General features: G+C 41.5%; 1 protein-coding gene across 1 annotated transcript; it reads left to right on the top strand.

Moving 5' to 3' along the window:
- Positions 1-5,156: 5,156 nt before the first annotated feature.
- Asciz (ASCIZ zinc finger protein) lies at positions 5,157-11,812 on the top strand. Its single transcript, XM_019042072.2, has 4 exons — positions 5,157-5,514; positions 7,752-8,047; positions 8,439-8,641; positions 9,864-11,812. Exons 1-4 carry the CDS (start codon positions 5,493-5,495, stop codon positions 11,245-11,247), a joined length of 1,905 nt encoding a protein of 634 aa, XP_018897617.2. The 5' UTR covers positions 5,157-5,492; the 3' UTR covers positions 11,248-11,812.
- The last annotated feature ends 2,655 nt before the right edge of the window (positions 11,813-14,467 follow it).

Raw genomic sequence — 14,467 nt, 5'->3', positions numbered from 1 at the left:
AGGTTACCGAACATTGCCTAGAGTACCTTTATAGACAGACATAGATAGAGTATGGCCATTTCTGTTCCGGTTTTTCATTGGTCGCGAGCGAATAGGCTGACACGATCTGAGAGTCAAGACAATTTGAATCCATTTCTGATTGGTTCCCGTATTTTAGGCCTCCACAGTGTCACAAACGGGAATAAAGATTACATTTTCACCAACTGCAAAGATTATAATCTGGAATGGACCAGGGAATTACGGGTTCGGCAAGGAACAAACTGAATGAGAGGAGGAACGGAGAAAGGCATTTGAGAATGGGCCGATCAAAGATTACGAAAAACGTTCAATTTCTGTAATCTTTATTCCCGTTTGTGACATCCATGAGCCGAATTCAAGGCGGATAAAGAATGGTGGTCGCATTTCGTACCCTCTGGACGTCACACGGTATCGGGTACATCGGGTACATGGGCTGGCCGAGGCCGGGGGGGCCGACTCAACCTCAGATTGCACGGCAAAACCCGTACCCTCCTGACGTCACGACGCTTCAAGATGGCAGCCAAAATCGAAATGCGACCACCATTCCTTATCCGCCTTGAGCCGGACTCTAGATGCTCTTAGGGCCGAAAATAAACAAACAAGATGGCTGTTATCGGCAAGCAAGATTGAGGTTAAGCACGTCTTACATCCTCCTGGGATAAAGGTGAAAGGCGATTTAACAATGAGTGTGCTCCTCTGACGTGCCGCATCTGAGCAATGAGTGCGAGAGACAGAACGGACAAAACAGCGTATGGACCAATCCAAGATGAGCCTTAGTCCCCGTTTACGGCCGTTCTTTCCAGGGCTCATGGTCGGAAAGCACTCAGGTGTTTTTTCGGGGCACCCGGATTCGGGCTCGCCACCACCACCGTGGACCAAATTACGAGGCCCAGCCTGTATTTTTGGGAGTGTGTGTGTGTCCCTTTGAAGAGCCGCGGGTTGCCGCATCTGATCAATGCGGGGGAGAGAGATAGACGATAAAACGGCGGCTTGTCGAAGCCGAGTGTGCTCCTTTGACGTGCCGCATCTGAGCAATGAGTGCGAGAGAGAGAACGGACAAAACAGCGTATGGACCAATCCAAGTTGAGCCTTAGTCCCCGTTTACGGCCGTTCTTTCCAGGGCTCATGGTCGGAAAGCACTCCGGTGTTTTTTCGGGGCACCCGGATTCGGGCTCGCCACTACCACCGCGGGCCAAATTACGAGGCCCAGCCTGTATTTTTGGGAGTGTCTGTGTGTCCCTTTGACGAGCCGCGGATTGCCGCATCTGATCAATGAGTGGGAGAGAGATAGACGATAAAACGGCGGCTTGTCAAAGCCGAGTGTGCTCCTTTGACGTGCCGCATCTGAGCAATGAGTGCGAGAGAGAGAACGGACAAAACAGCGTATGGACCAATCCAAGTTGAGCCTTAGTCCCCGTTTACGGCCGTTCTTTCCAGGGCTCATGGTCGGAAAGCACTCCGGTGTTTTTTCGGGGCACCCGGATTCGGGCTCGCCACTACCACCGCGGGCCAAATTACGAGGCCCAGCCTGTATGTTTGCGAGTGTGTGTGTGTCCCTTTGACGAGCCGCGGGTTGCCGCATCTGATCAATGAGTGGGAGAGAGATAGACGATAAAACGGCGGCTTGTCAAAGCCGAGTGTGCTCCTTTGACGTGCCGCATCTGAGCAATGAGTGCGAGAGAGAGAACGGACAAAACAGCGTATGGACCAATCCAAGTTGAGCCTTAGTCCCCGTTTACGGCCGTTCTTTCCAGGGCTCATGGTCGGAAAGCACTCCGGTGTTTTTTCGGGGCACCCGGATTCGGGCTCGCCACTACCACCGCGGACCAAATTACGAGGCCCAGCCTGTATGTTTGCGAGTGTGTGTGTGTCCCTTTGACGAGCCGCGGGTTGCCGCATCTGATCAATGAGTGGGAGAGAGATAGACGATAAAACGGCGGCTTGTCAAAGCCGAGTGTGCTCCTTTGACGTGCCGCATCTGAGCAATGAGTGCGAGAGAGAGAACGGACAAAACAGCGTATGGACCAATCCAAATTGAGCCTTAGTCCCCGTTTACGGCCGTTCTTTCCAGGGCTCATGGTCGGAAAGCACTCCGGTGTTTTTTCGGGGCACCCGGATTCGGGCTCGCCGCAATACCACCGCGGGCCAAATTACGAGGCCCAGCCTGTATGTTTGCGAGTGTGTGTGTGTCCCTTTGACGAGCCGCGGATTGCCGCATCTGATCAATGAGTGGGAGAGAGATAGACGATAAAACGGCGGCTTGTCAAAGCCGATAGTGTGCTCCTTTGACGTGCCGCATCTGAGCAATGAGTGCGAGAGAGAGAACGGACAAAACAGCGTATGGACCAATCCAAGATGAGCCTTAGTCCCCGTTTACGGCCGTTCTTTCCAGGGCTCATGGTCGGAAAGCACTCCGGTGTTTTTTCGGGGCACCCGGATTCGGGCTCGCCACTACCACCGCGGGCCAAATTACGAGGCCCAGCCTGTATTTTTGGGAGTGTCTGTGTGTCCCTTTGACGAGCCGCGGATTGCCGCATCTGATCAATGAGTGGGAGAGAGATAGACGATAAAACGGCGGCTTGTCAAAGCCGAGTGTGCTCCTTTGACGTGCCGCATCTGAGCAATGAGTGCGAGAGAGAGAACGGACAAAACAGCGTATGGACCAATCCAAGTTGAGCCTTAGTCCCCGTTTACGGCCGTTCTTTCCAGGGCTCATGGTCGGAAAGCACTCCGGTGTTTTTTCGGGGCACCCGGATTCGGGCTCGCCACTACCACCGCGGGACCAAATTACGAGGCCCAGCCTGTATTTTTGCGAGTGTGTGTGTGTCCCTTTGACGAGCCGCGGGTTGCCGCATCTGATCAATGAGTGGGAGAGAGATAGACGATAAAACGGCGGCTTGTCAAAGCCGAGTGTGCTCCTTTGACGTGCCGCATCTGAGCAATGAGTGCGAGAGAGAGAACGGACAAAACAGCGTATGGACCAATCCAAGTTGAGCCTTAGTCCCCGTTTACGGCCGTTCTTTCCAGGGCTCATGGTCGGAAAGCACTCCGGTGTTTTTTCGGGGCACCCGGATTCGGGCTCGCCACTACCACCGCGGGCCAAATTACGAGGCCCAGCCTGTATTTTTGGGAGTGTGTGTGTGTCCCTTTGACGAGCCGCGGGTTGCCGCATCTGATCAATGAGTGGGAGAGAGATAGACGATAAAACGGCGGCTTGTCAAAGCCGAGTGTGCTCCTTTGACGTGCCGCATCTGAGCAATGAGTGCGAGAGAGAGAACGGACAAAACAGCGTATGGACCAATCCAAGTTGAGCCTTAGTCCCCGTTTACGGCCGTTCTTTCCAGGGCTCATGGTCGGAAAGCACTCCGGTGTTTTTTCGGGGCACCCGGATTCGGGCTCGCCACTACCACCGCGGGCCAAATTACGAGGCCCAGCCTGTATTTTTGCGAGTGTGTGTGTGTCCCTTTGACGAGCCGCGGGTTGCCGCATCTGATCAATGAGTGGGAGAGAGATAGACGATAAAACGGCGGCTTGTCAAAGCCGAGTGTGCTCCTTTGACGTGCCGCATCTGAGCAATGAGTGCGAGAGAGAGAACGGACAAAACAGCGTATGGACCAATCCAAGTTGAGCCTTAGTCCCCGTTTACGGCCGTTCTTTCCAGGGCTCATGGTCGGAAAGCACTCCGGTGTTTTTTCGGGGCACCCGGATTCGGGCTCGCCACTACCACCGGGGACCAAATTACGAGGCCCAGCCTGTATGGGAGTGGGTGTGTGTCCCTTTGAAGAGCCGCGGGTTGCCGCATCTGATCAATGAGTGGGAGAGAGATAGACGATAAAACGGCGGCTTGTCAAAGCCGAGTGTGCTCCTTTGACGTGCCGCATCTGAGCAATGAGTGCGAGAGAGAGAACGGACAAAACAGCGTATGGACCAATCCAAGTTGAGCCTTAGTCCCCGTTTACGGCCGTTCTTTCCAGGGCTCATGGTCGGAAAGCACTCCGGTGTTTTTTCGGGGCACCCGGATTCGGGCTCGCCACTACCACCGGGGACCAAATTACGAGGCCCAGCCTGTATGTTTGCGAGTGTGTGTGTGTCCCTTTGAAGAGCCGCGGGTTGCCGCATCTGATCAATGCGGGGGAGAGAGATAGACGATAAAACGGCGGCTTGTCAAAGCCGAGTGTGCTCCTTTGACGTGCCGCATCTGAGCAATGAGTGCGAGAGAGAGAACGGACAAAACAGCGTATGGACCAATCCAAGTTGAGCCTTAGTCCCCGTTTACGGCCGTTCTTTCCAGGGCTCATGGTCGGAAAGCACTCCGGTGTTTTTTCGGGGCACCCGGATTCGGGCTCGCCACTACCACCGCGGGACCAAATTACGAGGCCCAGCCTGTATTTTTGTTTTTTTCGTGTGTTATTCGTAGATATGCTAGTTTATATTGTTATTGCCTTATACGGTATAATTGAAATATTTGTCAAATTTAGCTTCTTATCGATGTTACGGTGAGTCGCCATCTTGTTTGTTTATATACGGCCCTAAGAGCATCATGAAGCCTAAAAACTCGTTGTCCTATCAAAAAGCGGAACAGTTTTCCTGTAGTAAAAAGATACGAATGGCCATACTCTGTCTATAAAGGAACTCTAATAATGCAATGCCTAGTGTAAAGAAAAGTACTAACTATTTTTTGTACGATCAGACAACAGTGTATTATATTTTGATTCAGCTAAATGTGTAATGTGTTGTGTAGGGATGGTCGAATATTTAGATATTCGAATGTTCGATATTCGAATCATCGGCACCGATATAATCGCATCACATTCGAATATTCGCTTCCGAGGTATTCGAATCGCAAATTCGAATATTCGAATAATCGCATTCAAATATCCGAATAATCAAATTCAAAAGTGTCAAAAGTGTCATTTTATCTCTCACGGTTCATAAAAAATCAAAAATCAAAGCAATAATCGAAAATATTCGAATATTCCATCCGAACTATTCGCAATCGCAAGATTCGAATTCTCAAATATTCGCAATAATCGCATTCGAAAAGTTTCGAATATTCGAATAATCGCATTCGAATTCGATATTCGTCCATCTCCATCCCTAGTGTTGTGTCAGTTGTGTCTTGTTCTTGTGTGCTGTGCATGTTGAATCTTGAATCATAGAGTATCATTACAGAACAGACTAAACAGTAAACAGATTAACAGATAGCTAATCAATATTGATTGAGACGCGAATATGTCCAAGAAAAAACTGTAGAATATATTTTTCCGTTATCATTTGCGATACATACCGTTACTACCAAAGAGAACGTGAAAGTAGGCAGTGAACTCAAGTGACAAGTTCTAACGTCATGTCAAGCTATGTTTGCCCCATTTCCTTAGGCAACAAAATAACAGGAATACGTATCATTTTCTCATTCTTCCGATTATCATTTGACCTGAAACAACAGGATAAGGAACTAAAGAAAGCGTCTGATCATGTCACAAACTATTTTTGTCGGTAAGAGTATTATAAAAATTTTCCCATGATTTAAGCTGCTGGTAGAGATATTTAAGGAAACGATGCCAATTGAACCATTTACATAGAACAGAGACATGTACAAGCAGCCCTAAACGGAAACAGTAAAAAGGAAACAGCAGGAACAAGGCTTAAATAAATAAAATTACACAGGACATTCCGGTGTCTTACCACACCACTATCAACCGCTAGAAACAGTAAAATTCAAAAATAATAAAGAAATTAAAATCAAAAGAAACCAGCATGGTGTAACATGGTGATGGTATGAAAGACCGCAGTGATGACAGGAGTAAACAAAAAAGCCCGAAATTTCAATAAACCCAGAGAAACCTAGCATCGATGAGCATGGCAAGTATGGCAGCAGCTGTCGCCTTTTTCGAGGTCTGTTAATATTTTGGACTTTTTTGTTTACTCCTGTTGAATCACCATTTGGAACATTATTAAACTTTGTTTATTCCTTAGGGAAATGATCATTGTGTGTGATCCTTTCCTTTCGTAAGTGGCTGTTTATCCGCAAGGTGGAATTCAATCAACCTCAACAAACAACAACATCACTGCAGTATTTCATACCATCACCATGTAACCCCATAAGGGCTTTTTTTTTATCGCGGATCAGGGTGGAACGCACTGGATTGGAATCCTGAGCGATCCGGACCGATCCAAGTGTTCCAGGTGATAAAAAAATCCAAACTTGGAATTTGGTTCGATTTGTTATTGTTTTGATTTTTTGGGGACGGCAACTTCCTCGCGTTAGGTTAGGATCACAGTGGATCGCGAGCTCGCCCCACCTCGGAAGAGCGATCCAGCGATCCACCCTGATCCACCTGGAACGCTTGGATTACGCTGAGGAACGGAATTAAAAAATACTGATGTTCATCGCGATCCACAGCGATCCGCATTAAAAAAAAGCCCTATAGAGAAAAAAAAGGAGGTGTTTGCATAGGTTTGTTTACTCTGTGACGTAGGTTGGTACAACCTGTCCAGCGAAATCCGGAACAAGAAGTATGAAAAACGAACCATAATGTCCCATTTTTTTGCTTAAATCAACTTATGATATAATTTCAAGCACTTTTTATAGAATGACTTTTTTCCATAAATTACACCATTTCTGAGAAAATTGATGATAAAAGTCGCCGTACCGACCTACGTCATCCAAAATATCCAAGATGCCCGAAATGCAAACACCTCCTTTTTTTCTCTATGATGTAACCCCATGCTGATTTCTTTCTATTTTAATCTCTTTTTTACTTTTGTATTTTACTGATTTTAGTGGTTGATAATGGTGTCGTGAGACACCAAAACATCCCGTGTAATTTTATATATTTTAGCCTTTTATCCGTTGTTTCCTTGTCTCCTTTCTATTGAACCATTTACCTATGAGGGTGGTTTCACGATATCTGGAATGGTTTTGTCGCCGTAACAGACAACACATTTTTCGGTCATATTTTTAGTAGGACTGACAATCCCTCGACTTTTTTCGCATTAATCTTCTCAGGGTTACGTATTATAACGCTTTCTATAATCATTTATTGCTCTACTTTTCAATTTAATATATAAATTACTGAAAATGTGCTGTCTGTTACACGGTAAAAAGTCAGCGTAACAGACAGCGCATTTTCGGTCATTTATATATTAAATTGAAAAGTAGAGCGATAAATCTTTGAAAAGCGTTATAACACGTAACCCTGTGTAGATTAATCCAAAAAATTTGAGTGATTATCATTACTACTAAAAATATGACGGAAAACTGTGTTGTCTGTTACGGCGACCAAACTATTCCAGTTATCGTGAAACCACCCACGAGCAAGACCATGCGTAAGAAGAGAGGACAACATTCCAGAAATCAATTAGTCCACTGAACAAACCCTTGGATGCAGGGGTTATCACTCAAAATTGCTAACGTAAACTTAAAAGTTGTGTTCTGACTAGTCGCCATTACAAACTTTCAAAAGTGGCACATTTTGCCTTGTTCCGCCTCAAATAATAATTCTTGCACCCGGCGTAAGATTTAATTCTCTCTAAGGTTCCTCAAACTTTGACAACTTTTTAAAAATTTGATAGAATTTTTTGGAGATACCTAAGTATGATACAGGAGTGAATTTTCTGAACAGTGGTTGAAATAATCTCAAAGGTAAATGCTTGCTACCTACCCCTACTTGATCACAATTGTAGATCTGATTCAAACTGTCAAATTTTAATCTCTCCTCTGTCTTTTTTAGGTGGTGACCTTACAATTTTGAAAATTTTTCCGTCTGAAGCAGATCTGTGTGATATCAAAACAAACATTCCATGTCCAGTTGACCATTGCCCAAGGATCTTCAAGAGTTCCTCGAATCTGACAATGCACCTAGAGAAGTATCATAAGCTCATCGAACCAAATCGAAGCAGTCTCGAAAAGAAGAGTGATAATGTAATCTATCAGTATTATTGCCCGGTCAAGTTCTGTCAGTATCATGATAACATAAAGTCAAACAAGAAGAAAATATTCTTTGACCAGCTGAAGTATTTGAAACAGGTACTTATGTTAATTATTCTTTACCTCTAAATTTTTGGCACTCAAGATTTAAGCCTAGTAATTGTGGTGAATATCAGCAAAATTAGAGTGCACATGTTTTTATTTCATTATCCTATTGAACCTTCAAAATGAGAGTTTTATAATATTATCCAGCAGGAAATGTGTGTAAGATAGGCAAAAAAGTCACTTTTCAGCCCTGCTTGTCTCAAGATTGGCACATGGAAAATGTGTATTCTATAAATTCTTCAGATTCAAAAAGTCGTAAAAAACAACATGCTGTATGATATCAAAATTTAAAGGGCGTCAAATTTCATGGTATTCTATGTATAGGCCTTTATTACTTATTATCAAGATTTCCCATTTTCTATAGTTTTTCAATTTTGTGTTCCAGCATTTTCTTAAAGTGCATAGTGAAAAACGCTTCACATGTAGCCGCTGTGACAAGTCTTTCTCCATTGAAGCAGCTTTAAAACGCCATTTGGGTGAATGTGGTATTGAATTTAAATGTTCCTGCGGCCAGTCTTATTCGTCACGCCATAACTTACTCTTGCACGCCACGCGTAAAAATCATTCAGTAGATGATAAGTATAGAAGGTAACATATTATATTTGTCCTCTATAATTATAGAAATGGGAGAAAATATATCAATGGCTAAAATGCGACACCTTGTATCTCCATTGTGCTGTTTCAAATCTCCACTCTTAGTTTTCTTTTTTCAAAGAAGAATAAGGTGGGCTTTATAGCTTTGCCTTTAAGGCAGAGGCTACTAGCTGGGGTTCGCAGGATCCCTAACCCTGTGACAACAGTCCCTCATACGGTTTATACTGTATGTTAATGCAGTTGAACCGCATTGCAGTTTTTTTCCAAATTTTCATCTGGAAAAACTTCATTTATAATGAAAAATTTCATATTCAATTACTGGGGGTGTATGCCCCCGGGCCGCTACGCAGCTCAGCCCCCAGAGATCTCTTTGCGCTCTCTTAGGCCCGCGTCTGCAAAAGAACTACCAAAGAAAATGAAAAGATTTTCTTATCTGACTCTTATTTGCCCAATCTCCCTCTAGCCGGGAGCGATTGGACCAAGGTGAATCAAATGAAAAACTCGGCATTTATTTCAAACGTCTCGCCAAGACTGAAACGAAACGAAGCGGAGCGCTTTGTCGCTTTTTGCTATTCTGTAGCAAAGGAGCATACCTTCAATTCACTTACCCTACCAACAGACCAAGATTCAACGTTTCCTGCTCAGTTAAATTTTCCGCTAAATTTGAAATTCCCGCCAATGAATAATGGCGAGAGTTTCAAATTTTGCCCCCTTTCCTAAGCTCTTTGGTCCACTCTCATATAAAAAAGTCTGGGCTCTATTTTCAAATTCTGATTACAGCGGGCTCATCCAACAACTATCATCTGTTGATAACAGAAAAATTATGGAAATCGGACCGATAGAACGCTCTAATAAACTGTGACAAAAAATAAAAATTTACATTGTTTAAGCGGGAAAATTCGCAATTTTACCATGTATTATCCAAAAACCTGGGTCAAATTTTCCAAACTTGAATAAAGCAAGCTCATTTAAAAACAATTACCTGTCGGTAGCCGTAAAATTCATGAAAATTGGCCCGGTAGAAAGCTGGAACTATGTGTTACCAGATTAGGAAGGCAAATTTAGGAGGTCTCAGAGCTCATAGTAGAGATGATACAAGAAAATTTACAAAAATTGTTTTTGAAAATACGTAATTGTCACATGATTTGGGACTTTAAACCCTGCATGAACTATGTCCATTCTTATGATTATTAATCTTATTTGTATTTTTTTATAGACTGAAGATGGCAAAAACATCCTTCATGTGCATTCTTCCAAAACCCTCCATCCCTGTTTGTACTGAAGAAGGGCTGCAGATTTCAATTTCTCCTCAATTTAGTCCAGAACCAAAGACAATCTTTAAAAATCGAGAAAACTTGCAGTTGCTGACAGGTTTGTCGAAGAAGAAACGTATTACTGCAGCACCACGAGCGAAAACTGATCTAGGTTCATTAGTCAAAAGAAATATTGTTCTGAAAAAATTAATGGAGGTTAAAGAAACTACTTCTAAACCATCTGATTTTTCAACAATTTTTCAGAGCAAGAATAATTTGACAGAAGTTTTTGACTTGGGGAATACAACTTTGTTGGAAAATGATAATCCAGTCAGAGGTTTTGGCCCGGACTCCAATTTCCATATTACTAAAAATCCTATCAAAACTTTTGAAAGCGCCCTCAATAGTTCTGATGAGTCAAAATTAATTGTAAAGATAGAATGTAATGAGCCTGCTAATTCGAGTTGTCCAGAATGGTCAGGACCAGGCGAAAAATCAAGAGATAGCGAGCCCCTCCTGGGTTTTCCCCAAACTGACATGAACTTAAATGAGCTCAATAGTTTTAGTAGTAAGCGCAACTCCAACATTAGGAGCGTATTTGACGGTTGTGAATTGCCAACGTCCCCAAAATTATCTCAAAGCACTCAGACTATGGAGCCGTTTGCTTCAAATTTTGCATTTACACGAACTGGCTGTGATGTCATTTTTGATGACGGCAGCTCGTGCAACTACTATGATAGCTTTGAGTTCTCTAACTCACCAAAACTCTCTCAGAGCACACAAACATTCCACTCCTCTAGTCAGCTCTCTCAGACAGACATTCAGTCATCTTTCTTTGATGATTCCTCCAACAATCTATCAGATTTGATAAGCTATTATGATAACTTTGAGACGTCCAACTCTCCGAAATTATCACAAAGCACGCAAACCACTGGGCTTAGCCTGTGCTCATGGTCTGACAATATCACACAGACAGATTTGGAGGATCAGCTTTTTGGCGACTCGCCTATCGCGCAGTTGGACGAATGCTACCGTATCAATTATGAAACCTCAAATTGCAAACAATTGCGGGAAGAAGATGTTGGCACCCAGACGGTGTTCCTGCCATATCAAGACATTAGGAATAATAAATCCCTGCTTGATGAACTGACCACCTCTGAAACCCAAACTGATCCCTTTGAAAATCCGTATCAAGTGACAGCTCTTTCGTCTCAAAGTTTTAGCAGCACTCAAACGCAAACATCTACATCTTTCAATTACCTGATCGACTCGGAGACACAAACCCAAAAATTGTTGAATCGGTTAATTGATATCGAAACTCAGACGCATGTTTCAAACTTTTGTTAGGACTAGCTTCCTCTTACTGAATCCATCTGCTCCATAAACTTATACCTTTTCGAGTAAAAATAGACAGGCCAATACTATTGACAAGAACTTTCGATAATTATCATCTTGAATGAAGAGTACAAAAATTTCACTGGAATGTGTACTTGAGAGTGTCCCTTTTAGAGCATCAAAGCCATAGAAAATAATCATTTTGTGAAGGAAAATTTTGAGTCTCTTACTGTATAAATGTTCCAATTTTACACTATCATCTATTAAAATTAATTTTGTTGAACCTACCTCTGTCTTTACTTTTCGGTGCAAAAATCACGAGAGACCACTCATGTGAAAAAGACTCTATGCAAAGACCCCCCAAAATGTCCCGTCTCCAAAAACGAAATTCATACTAGTGATAGAGGGACACTTCCGGCCTCCAAATCCTGGGTTGGTTTAGTTATTTTTGTCCCCAGCCCCCTGAGGGACATAATGTACATAAACTGTATTCTAGGCATCAGGATGACCTGTCATATTGCCTGTATATATGCTGTGGACAAGTGAAAGAATAAAAATTAGTATTATTATATTATTATTATACAAGTTTTTATTTAATTTATTTATACACCTATTCATTTGTCATGTCTTTCTTTTGTAAGTAGAAAATTGATGGCCAAAATGCGAAATCTTGTATCTCCAACGTGGTGTCTCAAAATTTCTGCTCTTATGTATTTTTATTTTTTTGGAAGAGAAACAAGACAACAAAAATAGAATGCTCATAGAAAAGAAAAATCAAGGACGTCTTCGAGGAATTATTACATTTGGTTGAACCATACTTACCTATTAGGTTACTGTGCTTTTTTTGATATGTTTCCTATTCTAAGTAACAGCAATGTCGAAGGATGTAAAAACATTAGATACCAACTTAATGGTTGTGAAAAAAGAGGAGAAGCTTTATTCAAAAAATCTTGCAATTGGTAAAATTGAATACTCGTTGTAGGTATTGATGTTCTGTTCAGTCATAATTTTTCTGTTGCATTAGTTGTGGTAAATTTTGGCGCAGGTGTAATAAAATCATGTATACCATCTCACTCATTTCAGAGTATAGCTGATGTGAGTGAATGTAAAATCGCTTACCTAGTCTCATTTGTCTTTGTTTTCTGGTGAATTGCTGAGTAATTTTAAAACATTCTGTTGCAAGATAGTTAAGAAACTTTTATGTTGAATTATTCAGTAAATGGAAAACTTTTTGCAGTTCTTTTTAAAATCCCAACTCTTGTCTCATTTTTCCAAGTAAAATCTCTGTTTGTTTTGCCAAATTTTGTAGAAATATCTGTTGGAACAGACGAGAATTTCAACCTCTCAAAACCTCATAGCCTAGTTTTCTTTCTAGATTGTAAAATTTTCCAAACTTTGCAATCCATCCTGTACAGTTTTGTTCAGTTATGATTGACTAGCAGTTTAATAGGAGTGGCAAATTAAAGAAGAAAAGTGATAGAGACAGTGAATTGAAGCATGATTATCGTCAGTATTGAATGCTTTATTAGTCAAAAACGCTGATAAAAAGTTAACATGATTTTTGTTTAACTTCGTTCTTCACTTCTTCACAAACCTTAACTTTTTCTTTTTTACGTTTAGGAAATGTTAAACTGACCATTCCATCAATTTTGGACGTCATCAAGAGGTTTTAATAGATATTTGACAAGCTTTTTGGAACTTTACACTAAATGAACTTACAGCAAAGAAATCTAGAAGTTGTCCCTCAAGTAGTTTGGCAGTTAAAAAAAGAAAAAAAAAATGTAAAAAACTAGTAAAAGAGGAATTATTTGTAAGAAGAAAATGAATAGGTGTCCTTTTAAAAGGAAAGGAAAGAATTCATGAATCAGTAAACCGTTTTCTCGTACCTAGACTTGGAAGAGCAGAAGCTAGTAGGTAGTTAATAAATGAATTAAACTAGTTTTGCATGATACCTATTTTAAAATAGTAGATACCCCCTCCAATTTCAGGTATTTTTGCTCCACACAAAGTTGAATGATTCTCTAATTCAGTATTCATTATGGTTTATCTTATTTATCAAAATTACATGTATTTTAAATTAATTATTATTTTTTTATTACATAATCTTACATCATGAGATTGTAATTATGAATTGTCAAGTTACCGCGCATTTACTAACAATGTAAAAGACCATATATGTGTAATGAAGCTCCAGATTTTTCCACCAGCACTGCCTGGCCAAGGATGAAAGCCTTTATGAGCCTTCAGATGCTACTAATTTCCATCGACAGGTAAAATGTGAATAAATTTTAAGGGAAATCTGAAATTATTTTTCCACGATTTTTTCAATTATTATTTTTTTTTTTTTCAAATGAATAATCAGATCGAAAGTATCTGGAAATTTCAAGAGATAATATCCTTAACTCTCCTCTAAAATGAACGTTTTATAGGAAGAAATTTGGCAACTGTATGTTCATACAGCGTTCTTCCTCAGCTTGGCAGAGTATATAGCCTACGCTTTCAGCTGATACAAACTTTCACCGCATGCTGTGAATCAGATATGTATAGATGGAACCAAATCAGGGCCAAAAAGGGGCAAGGGAGCAGAGCGAGAGTATTAGAAATAATCTTATCGAGAACTCACAACCAAAAATGAATGGAACAGTGCAAGATGTCTATGATTAGAGAAGCAGTCTTAAATTCGGAACATAGCTGTCTCATTTAATCTTTCAAACTCTGAGTTATCCAATTTTTGTTGATAAGTTTATCTACGTTTGTGAGTAAGTGTGGGAAAATCATTCATCTTTTCTCTAATTACTCCCACCTCCATTCAGTAATGCACAGGATATCATCCTGCTCTGAGCTCTACAGCCATTTGACTTAGTAATTTCCAGCTTCTTCTTATAAATTTGTAATTCTCTAATGCTCTGCCTGAGAAATATTTGTATGTTATCATGTAGTTGTATTTTATGTACTGTTGAAAGTGAGATCAATTTTGAAAGTGACGTCAAGGAATGGATTATACATTGCTTATAGTGTACCATAAAATCAATATCATTAAGAACCGCTTTTATTGATGCTGTTCCTCAAAGGAGGTCTGTTAAGTCTTTTGAAGACTCATCAACATAACTTCCTCTCACCTTTAACATGGTAACTGACTACTTTGACCCCCCCCCCCCCCCAAAAAAAAAGAACAGTAATACCTACCTAATTATTATAATGTTTTTAAAATTCAAAATCAGGAACTTTTTTC

This window comes from Bemisia tabaci, chromosome 5 (genome assembly GCF_918797505.1).
Source record: "Bemisia tabaci chromosome 5, PGI_BMITA_v3".
In the NCBI taxonomy this organism is placed as follows: domain Eukaryota; kingdom Metazoa; phylum Arthropoda; class Insecta; order Hemiptera; family Aleyrodidae; genus Bemisia; species Bemisia tabaci.
Note: the sequence above shows the minus strand (reverse complement) of the source record. Positions and strands in the feature narration are given on the sequence as shown.

What these genes read in the sequence shown, in the direction of transcription:
- Asciz (XM_019042072.2), top strand. Translation starts at nt 5,493, where the DNA reads ATGTCACAAACTATTTTTGTCG. An exon ending in GTCACAAACTATTTTTGTCG is followed by an intron (nt 5,515 to 7,751) that starts GTAAGAGTATTA and finishes TGTCTTTTTTAG; the next exon opens with GTGGTGACCTTACAATTTTG. An exon ending in AGCTGAAGTATTTGAAACAG is followed by an intron (nt 8,048 to 8,438) that starts GTACTTATGTTA and finishes TTTGTGTTCCAG; the next exon opens with CATTTTCTTAAAGTGCATAG.